The sequence below is a fragment of the Tinamus guttatus genome, unplaced genomic scaffold (genome assembly GCF_059628265.1).
Source record: "Tinamus guttatus ecotype Peru unplaced genomic scaffold, ASM5962826v1 Tinamus_guttatus_pri_ptg000576l, whole genome shotgun sequence".
Taxonomy (NCBI): domain Eukaryota; kingdom Metazoa; phylum Chordata; class Aves; order Tinamiformes; family Tinamidae; genus Tinamus; species Tinamus guttatus.
In genome coordinates, this window is record NW_028289110.1 from 479,246 (window position 1) to 500,337 (window position 21,092).

The following is a 21,092-nucleotide window of genomic DNA, read 5'->3' on the forward strand; positions in this document are numbered from 1 at the left end:
TGCTGTCTCCTGTGATCATTGCTTGCTAAGAAAATTCTATGCCTCAATCTTCCCTTTGTTTCCTCTCTAATTTTAATTTCATTTTACATAGCCCTTCTGTAAATTGAATGGAATAATAATGAGCATGTACACTGAAAGAAAAATAAAATGAGACTCTCAGTTACTGTTTTTGTGTTAAATACAGTTGCTGGGTGCTTTTGTAAAAAAAAAAAAAAAAAAATCCTGGATGTTCTTGTCTTTTTTTTTTTTTTTTTCTTACCAATTAGTCCTCTTTGTTTTATCATCTTTCAGACATTACATTCAAGGTACCTTAATAGTTTTCCTTGTTTTTCAGGCAATATAGCATGTCGTCTAGAAGCAGTATAAAGAAATAGCGTAACTTGCAGTCTGTTCCACAGTAGACACATTGAAGCGTGCTAGAAAAACTTGCCCTGAAACAGATAAGGAGAGTCTAACAAGTATGGTAAATAACACTGGATTTTCTTTCTTGTATTTTAAAATGTGGTCATTCTACGTGGGTCAGCTTTGGGGTATTTCCTTAAAATTGATCAAGCATTAAAGAGCTTGAGCGGCATGCAGAGTAACAAGAGATGATAATGAGAGAGCTGCCTGTAGTAAGCATAGAAAGCCTGGTTTGTCATCCTGTTTGTTTGAGCCTTAAGTTACTTAACAGGAAAGCATGGAAAGCTTTCCCTAAAGTAGCTTAGAGGTTAACACAGGCTATAGGAAATGACATTCCTGTTTCTACTTCTGTGTCTCCTGCATTGGCCATGTAGCCCTGGGCAAGGCACGAAGCTACCAGTGCTTTAGCTCAGCCTTCACTTTGGGTATTTACTGACCATCCTATTTGGCTCAAACTGCTCACGGAGAGTTTTGTGATCCCTCAGTTTAGGCGATGTGCTTGTTACTGGCGTGTGACAGCAGTACTGCTCATTATTTAATTAACGCTAATCAAATCTTTGCAGCTAATCCAGTGTCTTTATTAGAAGAGGAAGATAAATTATTGGCAGGATGGCTACACAAATGCCTGCTGGTATCCCACTCTCAAGGATATTTGGTCATGTTTCTCAAAAGGATGAGGTCAGGACTGCCGCTGTAGCGTCACCCTCCAGATTAAGGACAGAAAGCCAGAACTTAGCCAGAGATATTGAACAGCTTCAGTGGCTGCCATCTTCACTTAGAAAACTCTGGTGAGTCAAAACAAACAAAATATTGTAGATAATTAAATATGCTGTCTTAAACAACCCAGGCACTTCTGTAGGTCAGTCTTGAGGCATGGAAGAAATCTGGCTTTGTTTAAAAGAATTACCACTCAGTCTGTAAGGAAAACGCAGTGTGTTACATCACTGAGTAAGAAATGATAAGGTCATTACCAAATGCAGCCTTTTTATTTGCTAGTGATTTCCTCCTATAAAATGACAGGTTTGATTTTGTCCATTAGAAGCTCATCATGATACTTCTGTCCTCCTTTGTTAAAAATTTTTCAGGAGTCCTTCACTGTGCTATAGAACTGGACTGAAGAAGTTTTCAAAGACTCAGATTTATCTTTAGGAAGTGAAAGCACTTTGCCCATGTGGGAGGGGAGCTCTTTGAGAACCCCTTTCTGCTTTGAGTTCCTCCTCAGCAGTTCGCGGGATCGTCCCTGGGACGCACTAAATGTGGCGTATAGCTCAGACCAGCCCCTTGATCTTAAAAAGAAAGAAGCTTTGGGGGAGCCCAGGGCGATGGCTTTTTGGGCAGTAAGTAGGGGCCAGGACAAGGCTGTGGTGTAAGGAAGACCCATTGCTCCTCACGTAGGGACAGGCAGGTCACATCTCCTCCACCTCCCTGAGCAGCGGGGAGGGTGGCGCCGGAGCCCCTTCTGCGTTGCGGCCGTTCCTGTGCGGATGCAGCATTGCTGCTGCACGGGTGCTGGTCTGTCACTCTGGTTTCACATTGTAAAACTCTCTTTTGATATAACATACTAAGTACAACTGCATTTTTAATAAAATACATTATGTCTGCAACCCCTTTTTGATGCGTGTCTTTTCATTTCGCATAGAAAAGTGTGTGTCCACATGTGTGCGCCTGCCTGACTGGAATATAGCGGTATTTTCCTTGGTGTTTCATTTGCCTACATGTAAAACCCCCTAACCCTCATACCTTTCTTTCTGGAGGTAAAGCTGGCCAAGCTTCCTACTCCTTAAGCCTGCAAACAGTCCCTGGGCTCCTGTTGGTGGTAGAAGCGGTGCTATATAGATCAGTAGTGCTGAACAGTGCTAGAAACTTCCCAAAAGTGCAGTTCCTGTCAAGAAAACCCAGTTTTCTATTGCCAGGAACCACTTCTAATCCTAAACAGGTTTGTATTTTTGCTGAAATAGGGCATTTGGACAGCGTGTTGAAACTCCTCGTGCGCTCTCAGTTGTTCCTATTCCAGAATGCCCACCCGAGTCGTCAAAACCAAATCTTCCGGGACACTCGGCATTACGGCAAGAAGGTGATTCATCATTCCCAGGGTCTGGCCTGAGGTGGGAGCCCAGCTGATGGTCCCTGAAAGGACCCCAAGGGTGCTGGCACCTGGGCCCCCAGGAGGCTGGAGCAGCTTGTGGATCTGAACTTTGTTGTGGTTTTGTGTTTGTTTTGTGGTTCCAGACACAGGTGGGAGTAAATCTCTGCGTGTGAAGCTGTGTGGCTGGTGCTTTGAAAGCAATAGCAGCTCTAAGCTGCAGCTGTTTGCTTACTTTAGGACATTTGGATCAGTACCAGGAGGTCAAGTATGGCAGTACTTCATGTGGGTCAGTTGCATTTTGATTTCTTTGAGTTCAGGGTATTTTTTGGTAAGTGTTTTGATGCCAAAAGGCATCTTCTGTTGTAGCTCTGTAGGCACAGCCTTTGTCTCAGATACCCCTTCTGTGTTATTTTACCTCCTTCTCCCTGTTGCTTGTGTACAAAGGTGTCCTCTGGCTGCTGCTGTCAGGAACAACTTGGCACAGCACCTGTGACCAAATAGCTTTGCCACTTTTCAGGCTGGCAAATGTGCTCCTTTTCATGATCTGCAAATGCTGATGGCTGCGAAGAGTGGGAAAGGTAAGCTGGGTTTGCAGAGCGTTTATTGGTGTGAAGTGATGTCCTAACATTAACCTCTGTGCTAAACGAGGCTTTAATGCTTTAACATAACTCCCATGGCATCGGGCAGCATTTGGTGAGCGCCTGGATGGCTTTGTGTTTGTCCTTGCCTCAGTACTGGGCTTACCCGAGGGATTGGAGTGGAAGGAAGGGGCCCGAGATCCAAGCTCTGGCTTTGCAGGGACGGTAGTGGGCTCTTCAGGACTGCTGGGGGAGCTGTTGGCCATCCTGGAAGGAGTTCCTCCAAGAGCTCCTCCTTCGCTTCTGTGCCCTTTCCCTTCTTTTTATTTCCATTTGCATAATCTTCAGTATTTTGCTATGCCTGAAAATTCAAATAACTTAGCAATGTGTATGCATGTGTTTTTCCTATTGGCTGTAAGCCCAGAAAGTCATGAAAAGCCAGTCAGATTTTGAAATATTACTGGGTTTGATCAGATTTTTGTGGTACCGCTTGCTTTTGTAATTGGGGTTTTCTTCCCAGAACCTGCTCTAGAAAGACACATACCTAAACTGACTGCAGGCAGGAAGCGCAGAGTCTTAACACTTAGTCGCTTCAGTGTTGGCTTTGGTTCCCTTTTTTACCATCTCTTAAGTCAGCAGTGAACTGACCTAATGATGAATCTTGGCATTCAGATGGATTTTATGAGCTTGGAGGTGCCGAATGTGAAATTTAAGCCAACTGGGCTCGCTACAGTGGTCAAACCCTGCTCCTTATGTAAAGTTAGACTGTGCCTGGGTCCCTGAGATTCAATAAAAACTACTGAACTGTGTCAGCTTCAGACGTGTCACTATCTTGGGAAAGTCTGCTTGCTTTTCTTGCTACTGTTAGAATTCACATAGCAGGTTTTTAATGTTTTCTTTTCTCATCAGGGGTTATAGTCTTGAACAAAAGGATGGAGAAAGGAGAAATGAACCTCCTTCTAGTGCATTGAATTAGCCCTTTAGTAGAAGCTACCTCGAGTTTCTTTTTAAATGGTTGTGTTTGGTTTTCCGGATGCATCTTGAGCCCTTTCAGAACTTCTCAAGTTCATGTTTGTGTTTCCTCTTCAAATTTTGGTTTGCTTCGAGAAATAAATGGTCTATGCTTGCTTTTCACACACTCAAAATGGGTCTAACGGGCCATGTAGCAAAGGTTGACAAATAAAAAGAGGTGTAGATACTACATTAAGTATACACTGGCAGTAACAGAAAGGAGCTATTCCGTAGACTAAGGCAGCAGAGTGAACAGTTTGCTCCAGTTCTGTTTCTGCCAACCGTTTCTTTGCTGTCAGACAGAATGTACTCATTAATGTTGTGTTGTAGGTGGATTGCAGATCTGAAGATATTACAGAAGAAGGAGACAGAGTTAGTATATATCCAAGCTTGAAGGGAAGATCTACTTAATAAAAACAGCTGAACTTGATATTGCATTGTAGGAAAGCATAAGGTAAGCTGTGTTTATTTTCCTATGATTACCAGTAAATTAAGTCCATCATAAGAAAAGATTTGCCAGGTTATCCCAAACAATGAGCTCACAGTTGTTTCTGTGGTGCTGACATGGAAAGACATGTGGTGTTCATCTTGGTAAGCCACGCACGCAGATGTACTCGACAGACTGACAACTAGAGGCCTGTTTACATGCTAACTTTTAATTACAGTATAAATAAGTTCCCAACTCATAAACTAATCACAGATAATGCATTGTTGTATAAGCACATAAATACATGCCTGTCACGTATCTTCAGGCAGGAAGGTGACTTTTTATTCATAAACAAGGCTCATTTCTACACCCTGCAGAGCTACTCATAAATCTCCCATGAGCATTTTGTATTTCAAGGTATTGTCCTGAAAATATCCCACATCATCTGTCATGTCAGGCCTCAGGCTCCAGTTTGTTTTCAAATAATCTGTCTTAGCTGGGGACCTTCTTTCAATAGCTCTGTTAGCTGTTCTTTTCTTCTCATTTTGGATTTGAGCATTCATGGGAAAGACCTGATTTCATTTACTTTAGTTACTATGAGTTTTTGGTAATTTCTGAATGAGTCTTAATGGTTCTAATCAAGGTAACAAGTCGACAACCACCCTTGTGCTCCTTGGCATGATCTCTTACCCTTTCTTTCTCTTTCCACTTGTCACTCTTCTAGCAATACTGAAGAATCTCTAAGGATCACACTTTACAATGCATTTGTACTCATTGGTCCTCTAAGCACTACTCCAAGTCTAATAAATAATAATAAATTAAAGGTATTGTTAAGATTATTTTGACTCAATAGCCAAGAAGCTCCTACTCTACAGTATGTGTGTGCAAGTGTGGAATTTTGGCGAACTCCTGCCGCAGTTTGTCCTCTTAATGTAGTAAATAAGATGTGCTAAAATACTCTATGACTAAAGTCCGTTGGGTTGGTTGCAAGAGTTCCAGGTTCCCTTGCTGAGCTGGTTTGCCATGTGTTTCTGCTGTGGTCTGTCTGCATGATCACAAGGCTGATGCCCGTGTTGCTGTTTGAGCTTTCTTTTTCCACTGGAAAGGCTTCCTCACCTGCTTCTTTTGGGTACAGGAAAGCCGTGGGCTGTGGAGCAGGTTCCACATTAGCCAGATCTCAGCAACTTTTAGGCTGTGAACTACCATGAGATCTTTGTAAAAACAGGGGTCAAACGTCTGTAGATGTGGAGCAGCAGAAGGCTTGAGTATGCCGAAGGTCTTGAATCCTTCGTGCAAAATGGGTTTGAGATTGATTCTCTGTAAGCACATGCCCAAAAAGACGTCATCAATGGGAAAGAGTTCTACCTCTTTGCAGGCAGTAGAGAGCTTCCTCATGGTGTGGCTGGAGAGCAGAAAACCTCCTCCTCCTGCATAGGCTGGATAGATGCTTAGCCCATACATGGTTTCTGGGATATAGTATTTACTCTTTCGGACACGGATGGGGCGGGCATTGTAGATGATGTCCCCAACAAAGAGGTCCTCAGTGGGATCATGTCTCTCAAGGAAGTCAACAATGTTCTCTACGTTGACAAAAACATCAGCATCACCCTTGAAAATAAATTTCACATTGGAGCAGAATTCAGCAGCCCAGTTTAGGAAATGGATCTCCTTCAGGGTCAAATTGAAGAAAGTATCCATGAAGTCCCAGAGTAAAATGTCCTTGTATGCCTGACTCTCCTGATGGATAAGGGTCTCCCATGTTGCTAACACTGTCCTGTTCTTTGGTGTTCCCAGGAGGAAAACTCGTTGGATCTGCTCCCCGTTCACCAAACCTTCCCTAGCCCAAGTCTTACGGACAATCTCGCGTCTGTCAAAGTCTTCAACCACCGATTTGATAGCAATGAGCAGAAAGGGACCTCCGGGTATTTTCCTGCATTTCTTGGGCTGGTTAATAAGAATGTTGAAGTTCCTGTTGTCTTTGTTCAGGAGATAACGCTTGAAGTTGAAGGAAGAATGAGTCAATGGTGGTGAAGTTGTAGTTTGGACCCTGCTACTAGCCAGTTCTGCTCGTCTAACCATAGGAATTATTTGGGGTACGGGAACTGTTGTCTCCACTGGCACAAGTCTCCCAGGTGCTTTGAGATCAGAGAAAACTCGCTGTGTTCCTGAAGGTTTCTTGGGTGTCAGCTCCTTGTTTCCTGCTGGGGCCAGGTGCTGTAGCTGGGAATAAAGTAAGGAGCCAAGTGCGACCACCAGGAGAAGGGTACAGATCGCATCCCCTTTGAGATGTACTTTCATTGTCTCCACCGTGTTGGTCGGGCTGTTAAAACATGTGATTGAGCTGCCTGGTGCCAATGTCCATCTGTAAATAAATGCACTGCATGTCAGCAAAGAGGAGTCAATAGCCAGGAAGTGGGTGAGACTAAGTCCCATTAAAGGACTTTAAGTAGAAGGATATTGCCATTTTATTCACGCCAGCACAGAGACAGACTAACAAACTCGCCAAAAGACACATGGGTGGCAAATCGAGCACTGATCCCAGTGCACTGGCTATGACTTGCTTGGCTCTTAAGATGCTAAGAAGTCATCCAATGTCCTGAAAAACACTCCTTAAATATGATGCAAAGTCAGCCCTTCCTCCCATGCTTCTCTCTGCCGAGCAAAATTTGCTATTTCAGAAATTCCAGTACTTTGTGAAAAAAAGAGATGGACAATGCCATTTGCTTGAAAAAGAAAGAAAAAGAAAATCTAACAATTTTTGCCTGTTAGATTTGACTCCTTTTACCCTTTTGGAATCAAAACAAATCTGGCTGCTGCAGGGAAGGCTGTGCAGTGACGGGGTGTTTAATTGGCAGCTGCTGGAGTTTTCCTTGCACACAGAGCCAGCAGGCAAACTGTGGTGGTTTATGCCTTCAATATGAATACATTAGGTTCATTCTTGCATGCATATAGGGGCCTTTCTCTGCTAGTAATATTTATGAATATTATGCTATCTTAAATAACTTCATTTTGGTTAATAAGAATATTTGGTAGCCAAATGGCCCCTGATCAGTAAGCAAGAAGTGGACAGAATAAATCCTAATCCACAGAAGCTGTTGTGAAGCAATGCAAGATGAGTTTTAATAGGGTTTTATTCAGAGGCAAAATGAAGCCACTTTATGAAACATGAGATTTGATTCCTCACTTACACTTTCCCGGAGATCTTCTGTCTCAGTCAATTCTTCAACTGAAAAAAAAAGAAGAAGAAAGTTATAAGAAGGCAGAAAGCAGCTTTGAAAAAGAGTCCATGGAGCAGGCCGGTCATGTGTCCAGCTGTACAAAGGCAGATCCTTTAATCTCTGCTGTTCATGTAGCCATGTTGGTTCTCACAACTAAGCAACTTCCCTATCCAAAGAACTAGGTTTGACAGGGGCGCGTGATGGTCCCTCCAGACTCTCAGGGAAATGCCTGTCTATTTATTTAAGCTTCACCTAAACCAAGGCAGGTTGCACTCCTAATCCCTGCAGCTCTTAGACAAGAGTGTTATTGTAACAGATCAGCTTCCAATTCAGACAAATCGTCCTTGAGTTCCTATATATACACTCATGGACATACACTATCTTACCTATACTGTATTAGAAGACGCTTGGATTTTAAAGTACTGCAGTTGTCTGACTTGTCTTTTTGTTTGACTTAGTTGAAAAGGCCGTATCCAACAGCTTCCAGAGCCAAGAACATCTGCTTGAACTGCAGCCTGTCTTCACTTAAGGCACACCCAGTACTTGATGGAAGACTGAAAACGGTGGAGAAACCAGCATATGTGGCTTGCTAGGTAAATTGCTCCTCTGTTTTCAGCCTATAGAGCAAGTCCATATAAAATATTTTGCATTTTCACTCCTACTTAGATGTATGTTTAAGTTACTATTGACATAGAGAGTATTTCATCTCACATGGTATCATTTATGCTTTTCCTAAGTGCAGCTCTAGAATAGTTAATGACCTAGTCTCCAGTATTACTGAAAATTGTATTGCAGCAAATGGCTTATTTGTGTATTGGTAGGATTCCTTGTGTTCCACATAAATTTAAAATCAGTTCCTCTTTGTCTTCCTGATGACCCTGTATTTCTCCTCAGATTCACTTCTTTCTTGCTGTTTTTTAGCCTCTAACAGATTTCCTTCTGTCAGTCAGACAAATACTTGCTGGATTTTTTGCCCCCATTTGGGGGATTATTTTTTACTGCGACTTTTGCCTCTCTTCTAGTGTATGCAATTTTTAAACTAGTATAGTTTTGATTTTAATTACAAGACTTTAGAGTTTTCTTTTTCCCTGGCTTCTCGAGGATGGTTGTGAAAATGCAAATAATAGAAGCTGTTTTCTGTTTGTGTGCTCTCTCCCATGTGACTTGGAGAGAATATTCTTAGCATTGGGAAAACAGTCTTTTCTAATGTGTAGATATTAGTTTGCCTTTTACATCTGTCATGAGCAAATTAGACTTGGCAAGCCATGATAACTGTGCTCTGTAACAACCTGCTATGTTCAGTTTCATGATAAATCACTCTTTATTGGTCAAGTGAAAGTTTACAGCAGGCTTTTCCTCATGTTGCCTTCAAAAACTATTCAGAAGCTCCAGGGATATAAAAGGATAGTACTGGCAACTCGGTACACTTAGAGCATGCACCTGAATTTGAATCACTAACTCCTGCAGCGAGTCTCACTCCTGAGAGGGAGATTTTAGCTCAGTGCTATTCAAATGGGTACCTTTTTTTTTTTTAAAAAAAAGGGGGATTTGTCCCAAAAAGCTCACAAGAACCAAAACTGTGGTGATTTTGTTACTTCCACCAAAGCAGCTAAACTAAGCAGCTTTGTCTCCAAAGTCTCCTGAGGGAGCAAGCTGCAGATGCCCTGGCATATTTGTGCATATCCAGTCGAGCTGATGTGCCGAGTGCTCTTTATAAAGTCTCATTTCCTTGTCCATTTTAATGGCTTTTTTTTTTCTTTTTTTTCTGTACAAAAGTATCATCGTATTTTAGCTACTAGACTCCAGATGGTGATTAAGGAGCTAGGTAAAGGTTTTGGCTCTTTGCTGTGTTTAATTGTATCAGCTAGGATTTGGAAGAAAAAGTGTGTGTCATGAAACTCATGATTTCCGTGACTTACAGATTTATCCTGCCAGCATCTTAGAGTCTGGCAAGAAGCACCCTCAGAAAAGCCAAGAAAAACCCTGAATTGTTACATGCCTGGGCTGGTGGCCCAGATTTTCTTCTGTGTTTTCATTTATTGAAAGAAAAGGGTCTGAAATAGCGATTTCTGTCCTGAACTAAAACCGATTAGCGGTGAATAAGAGACCTCTAGTCTTCAAAAGAAGTTGTGAGCACTTGAAGTGATGCCTTGATTGATTCTTCCAGGCAATATCAGATACTTCTGCCTTTGAAAGGAAATGCCCTTGATTATTGCACGGGTGTCAGCATCATTCATGGTTGTCAGTGTGGGAAAAGCTCTCTGTCCTCTTCCTGAATTGAGAGAGATTGATGATTCTGTCAGATATGCCGGTATTTCCTAGAGCCAGAGGGATTATTCATCCCCCTTCCACATCAAGGGAAAAAAATTCAGGGCTATCAGTGTGAGCAGAAATTATTTGATGCCAAACAAGATGCCTGAGGCCAGCAGAGCGTTTCTCAGCAGAGATTCTCGGTGTGAGGCTGCACCCGAAGCGCAGCGCCCCGGGAACTCGCTGGGCTGCTTCGCACGTGGCTGGGATGATGCAGGGAATCTCCGTCCAACTTGTGAAATGTAGCTGAGCTTATAAAGTTGCTGTATCACTCGGTGCCTTGGTGAACATGGAGTTAGCTGCCAGGGCTCTCTCCGGCACTTTCTGAGCTAGGAGAAATTGGGCAGTTGTTGCTCCTCACTTGGCTCCCTGGTGATTCCTGCGGCAGGGGTCATCAAGTCTGAATGGAGAAACCAGACAGAGCATGAACAGGATGCTGGAATAAGGGAGCCTAGTGCTGGTGCCAGGAGGTGTAAAAGCAGAGGAGCTGAGAGGAGTGATGTGCTGCCGGAGACCCATGTTGTAATGGCTGGGCTGGCAGAGCGAAGCTGGAAGGGCAATCTGGATGTCTCAGTGCTCTCCTGTGCTCCAAAGGCAGCCCACAGCAAAGGTGAGCAGTCTCTTACCTCAAACAGTCTGTTTTGTGTTGTTAAGCCAAAGGTAATTCTGTTATGGTGCCTTTGCTCTGCGTACACCCTTGCCTCCCCACTCACCAACGAGGTTCGAGGGCTGGGCAGGTCATAGCACGGGCCAGGAGGTCCCATTTCAGTGCAAGGAGAGCCCATCCACCGGCAGCGTGCCAGAGGCACCAGCGGAGCCACGGCCTGCTTGGCCCAAGAGGTGATGAATCACACGAGCTCCAGCGCTTGGAGCTGGACACGGCAGCCTTGGTGAGCATCCAGCTGAGGGAATTCGACCTGGGTTGTTACACACATGGGCTGAGGGCCCAGTCCTCCTCCTGGTTCTCATTTATTTCAGAGAAGGACTCTGAAATACAGCCAAAGAGTGCTGAAATAAAAGCAGTTTAATAACTAATAGAAGTTTGATTAGAAGCAAAAAAAAAAAAAAAAAAAAAGCTGTTAGTCTTTCAGTTGAATGATGCAAATCCTCAAGTTGATACTGGAAACATCTTTCTTTTGCAGGAACCAGGACATCTCTGTTACTTGGCAGGTACCATTTCAGCTCACACTTGTCCATGTGGGAAAAAATCTTTGGATCCTATTCCTGAAATGAGTCGAGAGGCCTTGATGGTTGTGGCAGATTGTTTCATTTCAAAGAGTGACTATTCAACCCCACTCAGCCTCGGGGAACAGCAGCTGCAATATCCAAACAGCCTGAAATGTGGTGCATCAAATGGATCAGATGAACTCAGCCCGAGCCTTGCCGATATACAGCAATTAGGAGGCTCTTCTTTTCCACGCAGATCCAAGCCCTGCTTAGTGTTTGTATCCTGACACATCCCCAAGCAGGGAACTCGTCGGCCGCCCACCTTGCACGCGAGGCCCGGCTGGAAACTGGCCCGCAGAGCCTCCCTCCCCCAAAGCGGTGAGCGCGCGATTGCTCCCCCGGGCAGCAGGGTGGAAAAGAGCCGCCCTTGTTCTCTAGGAACAGGAGGTACCAGGAAGAAGCAATTAAATCAGGCAAGTTTGGATAAACTCTCCGGATCCAGCTATGAACCAGCGGATACCACACGGTGATTCCTGGCCATGTGTGTGACTTGGACGGGCTTCCCCCCAGAGCCCCAGGACAGGGGCTGAGTACAGGTTGCTATGAATGTGGGAGATGCTCTGACATGGAGCTTCGTCGTCCCTGCAGAGCGGGGAGGATAACCCAGTGCTGGCTGCACTGCAGTTGCCTTTGGACAGGCACTGTGTAAAGCAGCAGACCCAGGGTTGGCGCCTGACGGTGTGTCTGGAGTCTCTCCCAAGATGTCCTGGCAAACTCCCCTGCCATACGTCTGCAGCTCACTGAGAGCCTCCTGCACCTCTTTCCAGAGCTGAGTGCCAGGCAGAAGAAGAGGTGATTTGTTTCCCTGGGTGTTTGACTTCTACAAGGTGAGGGTGGATTGATCTCCTGACGCCGGTGGGACTGGGATATGACCTGCCTGCCACCAAAGCCTGATCTGGGAAGACTTAGAGCCAAGCTCCTTGGACAGAAACTACTTCATAATGCACCAGGGCCTCTGACTCTTCAAAAAATATTTCTTTATCTCCCTCCCAATTAGGTGATACAGTACAGAATAAGAAGCTGAGCTTTATTGTGTAACAGGAGGCCAGCAACCACTATTAGCAAAAGGTTAGTTCCAGCTCCAGGGAAGAAGTCGGATACGTAACGTCCAGTCTTGCTTCTGGGCTGCTGGGTGAGACCAAGGATCAGCCATGGGACCCCCTGAGACACGATCCCCTCTGGGATCTCTCCTCCACTGAGAAGAGCTGGAAGCTTTTCCATACGAAGCCTTTGCATATGAAATCCACGTGCCGTTGCTTGTGTCCTGGCTCAAGGAGAGACTACCCAGTTTTCCATGATTTCTGGCCCGTGTAGCTGTTTGAGAGTCACCAGGACTTGAGCAGCTGCTCACATCAAGCATCTGAGCATTGCCAAGGCTCCGGGAATGGCAAGGTCCACTTCTGCCCTCCCGATCTCCCCTCTGCTCCGCGCGTCCGACGGGAGGAGCAGTTTCGCTGGCCTCCTGGTGCGGGGACTGCCGCCATGCTCGGTGAAAACGTGGCCGCCATCCCCAGCACGTGGCACGCGGCGGCGCTGGCCCCCCGCCAGCCCCGCGGCCCCTCGGAGCGCTGAACACTTCCTTGCCATGTGGCTCTTGGCTGCGGTTCAAGACAGCGCTGTCTGTGCAGCCCGGGGCGCTGGGAGGAGCCGGCGGCTGCGACGGGGCTCGCAGACAGCAGGCTCCGGGGTTTCAAACACCCGCTCGCCCGGTCCTCCTCCTTCTCCAAGCCTTGGATGTCCCTCCCTCCTTCCCTCTTTGCCAGTGGAAATCCTGAGCAGCAATGGCGAAAGCCCCAGAGCCGGGCAGTGCTTCCCAGGCCAGAGCCCGGCCCATGCTCCCGGGGCGCCCCGCTCGCCTTGCCAAAGGCATCAGGTCTCCCACCCTTCCTATTCCTTTCTGTCCATCACTCCTTCAGCCGGAGAAAGAAATCAAGCCCCTATTTACTAGCACCGCTCCCAAGTGATGCTGCTGTTCCCAGGCTCTGTCTTTTTGCTCTATTTGAGCTGCGTTGAGTCACCATCCCCTCTCACCCTCAGAGAGATCTGGAGATAGCACCAAAGCAAAGGGCTTTGTTCAAGCTTAACGTTGCAGCTCTCTTGAAAGCAAGGCCTGGTGTCTGTCTGGCACAGTATATAACCAGTTTTATTCTTGCATGGTTTGTTGTATTATTTTTTCCTCCAGGCAAAACCAATAGCCTCATTCAAGCTGATAAAATGTGGGTGGCCTTGGCACAAGGATGACTTCTGCCCCTGTGCATGAAAGGGGATTTGCGGAGAGGTCTCAGCTGGAGCGAGGGAATGACGGAGCAGCGTCGGACAACTTCATCTTGCTGCCCAGAGGACAAGCCAGGCTGCAATGCAGGCAACACCCCTGGCACGTTGTTCAGTGCAGAGCCCCAGGGAAATGGAGCAGCAAAAGCAACTGCTGCACTGGCTGACTAGAACCAACGGCCTGTCCTGCTCAGATGTTTCCAAGTCTATAAACCAGCTGAGAATAAGCTGTAAGATTTGATTAGTAAAGTGGTCTGAAAGAGCTTTCCCAGGCATCCAGAGCCTCATCCAAGGCTGAACAAGCACAGGGCAAGGACAGCGGTGCACTTGGGCTCTGCCAGCTCCCCAGAGTCCCAACCCTGCTGTAGGAGTGAGTGCTTTGGGGTCCCACCATGCAGCAAACCCCAGCCCTGCACAGAGCAGCGCCGTTGTGCTTGTAATGCAGCCACCCAACGAAAAAGCTCTGTTAGCTGAAGCCCTGCACAAACAGGTAACAAAAACACACTGCTTGCTCCAAACACCTCTTCCAACTTTCCTGTGCAAGCTGCTGCTCAGGCCAGTACAAACAAATACCTTAAATCCGTGCCGGTACAGAGGGGGATGACTTATTGCTTATGGATCTCTCTGTCTGCACCGGGCCCCAAATATGCAATTGCGTTAGACAAAGTCTCCCCTGTCTCCTCTTGGCTCACCCAGCCTGGGGTTTGCAGCGCCGGGCACAGGTTAAACAACCGCTCACAGGCTGGTGTTCCTCCTGCCTCCTGCTCGCCCACGTCCGGGCAGACGGAGCTGTTGCAAAATGTGAAGCCTGAAACACCAAGGAACTGCTACATGAAGGCTGCTGCTACCCACAAAGTGCACTGATGTTGCTCAGGCATAGGACGCTTCCTAAATCCAGATGCAGGCTTGTGTGGAGACATCCCGATTTCCAGGACTATGGAGCATTCAGCATCTTTTAACCCACATCCTCAGGATTCTGGAGAGACAGGCGCTGTGGATACTGCTGCATGCATCACGAGGAGCCTGCCCCTCTTTTGCAAACTTCTTTTTGTTGTGAGCCCCGAAAAGGGGGGAAAACCCTTGCAGCTAGGGAAGGTGTAAAGTCCTCCATTCCCTGGGCCTCCCCATCTGCAGGTCTCACTGCCAATCTGATAAATTGGCAACACAAAATTGTGCATTTGCTTACATGCCACTAAAAAAAGCAGCAATTAAAATGTGTTAACGTGAGGTAATTCATTCTGCATCGCTCCACTCATTTCGAGCTGGTACCAGAGGTATAAATCTATTGGGATTGGACTGAAAGTTATTTAGAAATTGCGGTAAGTCACTTCTGATTTCCCTAGAGCTGAACCTTTTTCTTTCTTTTTTTTCTTTTCACTATGCTATACTTAAAAATTCCTATGCGTTTGTTTAAAGCACACAACAGTGTAACTCGGTGGGAAGAATTGCGTCCCTTTAGCAGAGCCTCTTGCACCGCAGCGTGCAAGGAGAAACTGCAGCCTGCATGGGGCCCCGGAGCCGCTCCATGCACGAGCCCCAGGCCCTTTTCTGGAAAGAAAACAGCATAAAGCACACAGAGCGAGTTCTTTGCAGGGCAAGTTCTTTGCAAAGTAAAATATGAGCTGCACGTAGCGGGCCAGAAGCTGCCTATGCAGAGCCCGTGACTGACTGCACCGCATGGGAACGACTGTAACTTGTATCGCTGAATGGGAACGACCGTAATTCGGAACACCGCGTGGCCTCTTGCAGCAATGGCCCCAGCAGGGCAGAGTCGCAATGTGGGGTGGAAGAAGAGGCAAGCGGAGCGCTGGAAAAGCCTCCGGCTCACACAGCTCCCAGCAGAGCTGTCCCCGCCGCGGCCGGGCGCGCTCGCCGTGTACTCACATGCAGCGGGTTCGAGCGGGTGCCGCGTCCCCTCGGCCGCGCTGGGGGCTGCCAAGCGGGCGCATCTGGAGCTCGTCAGCGGCCGACATTCCCCCGGCGCGAGCGAAAGGGGCCGCGGGCTCCCCGCGAGCCGCGGTGTCCCCCCTCGTCTGCCTCGCGAGCGGACGCGGTGCAAGGGGAAGCGCTGGGCTGGGGGACGGAGCTGGGTTCATTCCCAAGCGCCGTCATGTGACGCGCCGGGGCCGCCGCTCGCTGCCGCGCTCGAGGTCCCAGGAAAGCGGCAGAGCCGGGATGGAGGTTCCCAACCAGCTGAGACGGAGGCTCCCGACCCCCCGCTAATGCTGTCGGTGCTCAAGCCCAGCAAAGCCGTGAGCTTTAGGGGTTAAAAAGAACGATGACAAAAAAGACAATAATTTTATCGTGGCTTTTCTCCTTTTTTTCTTAACAGGAAATGCACTGATTTTTCTGACCTCACCATCAAAACAATTCTTGATCCACTCTGTTGAGCTGGTCTGAGTGTTGCTTTTGAAAACATCCACGTGTTATATACATCGTGTAAACATTATTTTTTGTAAGTATCAGTGATTTTTATAAGTCTGTTTTTTGTTTCAGACCCCGCTTTCCATTCCTGAACACACTGCTGCCGTGTGGAGCTGAGATCTGCAGTTTTCCGCTGAAGCCCCCAGAGCCTCCTCCCGGCGGGTAAAGCAATTTCCTTCTCAGCTGCAGCTGTTTGAAACGGAGCTGCTGCCTGCCAAGTAATGCAGCCCATCAAAACCCGCGGCCGGACGCGTTGCTCAGCCTGATGCCTTCCCTCTGATAACCAAAGGGACCTTTTCTCTTTATATCCGCAGCAGCCTGAGGCTGCTTTTCATTCCTTCTCCCTAAGGAGGCAGATGGAGGTCCAGGAGCACAGCACTGTCGCCAGATGCTTTGCCATGTTTCCATCTGGAAGGTCCGGCCATACCGAGAGGACGACTGCTCCCCAGCATCCCCATCCCACACAGCATCACACAGCAGGTATTTCCACCGAGTTTTCTGGCTCGGGTTTTGGGACCTTCTTACCCTCCTGCTTGCTGGTGGTGGTGAACATGGGGCTTTCCATCACACGTTCCCAGTCCTGATGCAAAATTCCGCCTGCTGCTCACACAGGGGCAAGAGATGATAGCAAATTCTGTGAACAGGACAGCTGCAAAAGAAAGACCCTCAGCAGGAATTGGGGCTGCAGCTTTAACTCAGTCTTTTTTTTCAAAAAACAAAAGTCACATAAGATGCAGTCAGAAAGATTCATACACGTCCCAGCCGCAGCAGAGGTTTCAGGCAGTGTTTGTGCTATATGAGCCAGCAGAGAATCCAAGCACAAGCCACGACCCATCCAGGAACCGGATGTTTTGGGGTTCGAATGCCAAACTGGAGACTTACTAATCCCCCTCAATGGAGCTCAAGGTGATTTTTAACCACAGCAGGGCAAGTAGGTTCAGGAGGCTTCCTTCAGAGCACCCCGCAGTGCAGGGCGCTGCAGCAGCCCTGATATTTACACGGATGATTCAGTTGTATCTACTGAAGCTTCAAGAGGGCTTCAGTGAAGCCTTCTCTGCTTACTGCTGCATTAGTGCTTAAAAAAAGTCTGAGGCACTTTTCATCAAAAGTATATATTTATTCATGGAAAGTTTGGAAAAAAATAAATCAAAGTGCTTTCTTATATAAAAGATAGTTCCCTGGAAGTTGAATATCCTAGACCTGAGTATATGTGATGATGTAGTCCATAACTGTAGATGGCTGATCCAGACCTGATGCTGAATATCATGGAAATTTGGATTAAAAGGTCAGCAAGGGATTTTTCCACTGATGAGTAAGGGACTTAACCACAGGTCTCCTACTGATTTGAATAGGAGATGTATGGCCAAATCCCTTTGCCCAGTTCAATCCAGAGAAGAAAAACTATAAATTTTGACTCCAGACCTGAAATTACCCCAAAGTTTGGGCCCATCTCAGCAAAAAAGAAAGGACTACTGGCCAGGCCTTTGCCTGGTGTGGAGCAGTGTGTCTCACCAATTCCACTTGTTTTCTCCAGTCATGCAGGCTACACTGATGACACCCTCTCGACTCCCATTCTAACGTTTCCTTCATTCTAGATGTAAAATATCAGAGGTTCGTCGCTGTAAGAGATTTTCAAATCTTGGCCATAGAGCAAAGTATATTCAGTTCTTTTGAATTTTGACATAGATACAGTCTGGGACTTTCTACCTATGAAGCTCCAGCAAACTCGCTTTTACTTAGAACCCACATTTTTCATAAAGGTTTGAAACCTCAAATGCTATGACATTAGCCCCCCAGCTTGCATTAAAAGTTAGATAGGTGTCTCTTCAGTGGTAGGCCTGAAATTGCAAACGTGAAGCTAGAAAGTGCTGCTGCAAGCTGTCACTCAATGTTATTTTCTGATTTGACCTGCTATAGCAATCTGTCTGGAAATTTTAGAATATCTTTAAGTAAGTGAAGTGTTTCCTTTAAGCTTTATGACTTCTTTAAGACTCTTTTAGATCATACTTATTTTTAAGTGCTTCAGAACAATAATGCTGAAACCTTTATTTTTAAGTTGTGCAGAGCTTTGGGATGACACACTCATCCACCACAGATGGTCGTGGTGTGCATGTGAACTGAAGCTGCTGGAAGGGGGCATCTCTCCTATCACCGTCGTTCATGAAGCCTCTACGATTGTGCCGGCTCCTCTTCAACCAGGTAGATTGGCGTGTTTTCAACAAGCACCTAAGAGGGCTTACATCAGGCTTTGCCCTCAGTCTGCTCTCCAGGCCAATCCGATATTTTCCTGCACTAAAATTGCAGATCAGGATGTTCGCTCAGGTTTACTTCTAGCAGATGCCCCATGTCACAGTAGAGATGGTGGTGATTTCAACTTTTGCTCTCCGCTGTGTTATTATCCCCTTGAACGCTGCAGCTCAGCTTGCCAAAACAAGCCATTTCAATTCGTGTTTGAATGGATCACTTTTTCCTTCTGGCAGGCTGAAAAGAGCCCGTTTCAAATGTGAAACACTGCTAAAGCTACAAAAACAATCTGCACCACAGAGAAAGCCCTCTTGGATCCCATTCTGCAAATTCTTTTTGGCCTGGTTCTGCTATTTGCTTTATATTTTGTCTGTTTAATTTTTCATACACAACTGATTAATGCCTTCATTTACTTTAATACTGCATACTATTTTATAGCATCCCCATCTCTGCTCCCCACCCCTGCAAAAAAATCCCTCAGGCAGAGAGAAGAGCTGTGAAGTGATAAGGCCAAATTCACCAGGGATGTTAATTGTGTCTGTCTCACCGACTAGACATGAGTTAATCCATGTAAATAGTAGCAAGGGAGCATCATTTGCATGTCTCTAGCATTTGAGTAGGGCAATCCGTCTGCAACTAACAGTCACAGAAAGGAGGAAAGCAAAAGGGGCAGTGCAGGCTGACACTCCTTAGGTCAGCCATGGGCAGCGTGACACCAGAGTGACCCTAGAGCACCTGCTGCAGCTCTCGGGCTTGCACATCGGGCTGACTTTCTGGTTGCACTAATGGAAGTTCCCCAAACACTTCACTCTTTCTCTAGTTCCATTCATTGAATTAATATAGGAGGTAGATGTCCCACTAATTTCTTCAACAGGTCTCAGCAAATGGGTATTCCCTTTTCTCTTTCTGCCCTTTGTGCTGTCGATTACCTTGCCTTTGCACACAGGAGTAAAACTGCCACAAAATCCTCTGGATACAACAGACAGAAATTCAGAGTCAAGACCTACCCAAATACCTAAATGAATGCAACTGATACTGTGTACTCGTTCCACCGTGTATACAGTTTTATCCTAGGTCTTCTGTGAAGACTCTCTCTGCTATATTCATGCCAGACAACACTACAAAAATAAAGCAAACTGTTTTAGCAGGGAGGAGCTCACTTGAAACCAGGATTGAGCTTTTATTGCATCTAACATATGGCCATGGATGATAACTCATCACTAAAAAGAAGGTATGAAACAGCCACTGCTATTGTCCTAAACCATGCTAGGTGCTTTAGACAATTCCACTAATATCACTGGAAAACCCTTTTCCTTCATCTCTGTGCCATGAAGGCACCTGTGAATGCTGTTAAAGATGCTGATGTTCCACAAAATTTGCCAGGAGCTGCTGCACTTAATGGCACTTTTGAGAGGGATTTTATGAGTCAGAGGAAACACACGTGCCAGTTGCTTGCAGAGGAATAAAATGCACAAGGTTTGCATTAAAAAAATATAATAATTCTTAGTTCTCTATAAAACTGTAATAGGAGTGAAAAAAATCTCAAAGTAGATGCTGAATAATAAGCCTTTCTCACTGTGAGCGCTAACAGATGATAGAAAAGCTAACAGTTTTCATCACTGAATGCCTGCCTTATAACTGTATATGAATGTTGTACACCTGAATAGCGATAGCCTGATTAGCCTATTGTGTCATTTATAAAGAATATTTCTATGCATATGATCCTGCACTCTAAAAATTACTTTTGCAAAATCAAGAGCAAACCCTCCTGCCTTTAAAAGGGAACTTTCAAGTTGTTGATGTTTTACAAAATATACCTTAGCCAGAAGGCTTGCTGACAAATAGAGCTCTCCAGCCATAATCTGAGATGGTTCCGCAGCAGCCTAAAATAATTATGATCAGCATTGCCATGTTCCCAAATACCTGCTTCCTTTGGGGGATAACATTGGTACTGCTCGAAGGGAGAGAGAGGATATGGATCAGGACTGGGGGAGATGAGACTGCAGCACCCACTCAGAATGCCATGGGACCATACTCCTTGTAGATTGAAGTCCTGTTCCCTTTGAAGATAAGGGCAAGATGGGGCCAGGTTTGTAGCTTGAAAATTCTCTCTGTCTTTTGATTCTTCCTATTTCCTATCACACTGTGTCTGTTGCCTCCAAGGTCTGCAGTCAGATGCCAGATTCCTCAGGCTCACATTGAGGAGCGTGAGGCTGAGCTCATCTGAGGCATGTGGGCGCAGGGTGACCATCTGAATCCCCTTGATCTGCATCTTAGATTAGCTACTGCTCCGAGTGCTCATCTGAATCCAGGGTTGTGTTCCACTTTACCAACTCACAGCTTTGTCTCCAGTGAAGGGTTAACAGATGAGTTGTGCTTTAAAAGGCCGTCAGGGCTCGTGTATGTGGAAGACAAAATTACCATGAGGTATAGCCAGTGGGCCAAAACTCAGCAGCACACACGTGCTTACACGTGCTGGTAGAGTCACCCTCTATACTGAGATAAAATCCAAGACCTACTTGCTGTTATCATGGATGGGTAGGGCAAAGAGAGGTGCAATTAATAGAAGAGGGTGAGTAAAAACATCAGAAAGTTAAAGTTAGTGAAGCTGTTTGTTGTGCTTTATGGGACCCGTGTGATGCTAAACACTTCTTGTTCTGTGCTTTGTTACGGGCAAAGCTAAACTCTGCTCTGTTGCAGGCTGTATCACCCACCCCTGGAAACAGGCTTATCCCGATGGAACTGCAAGCACAGCTTAGCCTTGGGTTTTGAGTCCTTTCTTAAAACAATTTTCACCCTCAAAATCAGGGCAGGTAAATCCAGGCACAGTAGCTGATGCCAATTGTCACACAGTGACAACATTGCCAGGGAAAGGCTCCGTGCAAGTCCCGACA

At 46.2% G+C, this 21,092-nt stretch overlaps 1 protein-coding gene across 1 annotated transcript; it reads right to left on the reverse strand.

Moving 5' to 3' along the window:
• Positions 1–5,419: 5,419 nt before the first annotated feature.
• Positions 5,420–7,729, reverse strand: B3GNT9 (UDP-GlcNAc:betaGal beta-1,3-N-acetylglucosaminyltransferase 9). The gene is made up of 2 exons (XM_010222032.2): positions 7,693–7,729; positions 5,420–6,866 (listed from the first exon to the last, which is right to left on the reverse strand). Exon 2 carries the CDS (start codon positions 6,800–6,802, stop codon positions 5,558–5,560), a length of 1,245 nt encoding a protein of 414 aa, XP_010220334.1. The 5' UTR covers positions 6,803–6,866; positions 7,693–7,729; the 3' UTR covers positions 5,420–5,557.
• Positions 7,730–21,092: the final 13,363 nt, after the last annotated feature.

Excerpts from the sequence above, each read along its gene's own strand:
- B3GNT9 (XM_010222032.2), bottom strand. The coding sequence starts at position 6,802 with ATGAAAGTACATCTCAAAGGGGATGCGATCTGTACCCTTCTCCTGGTG.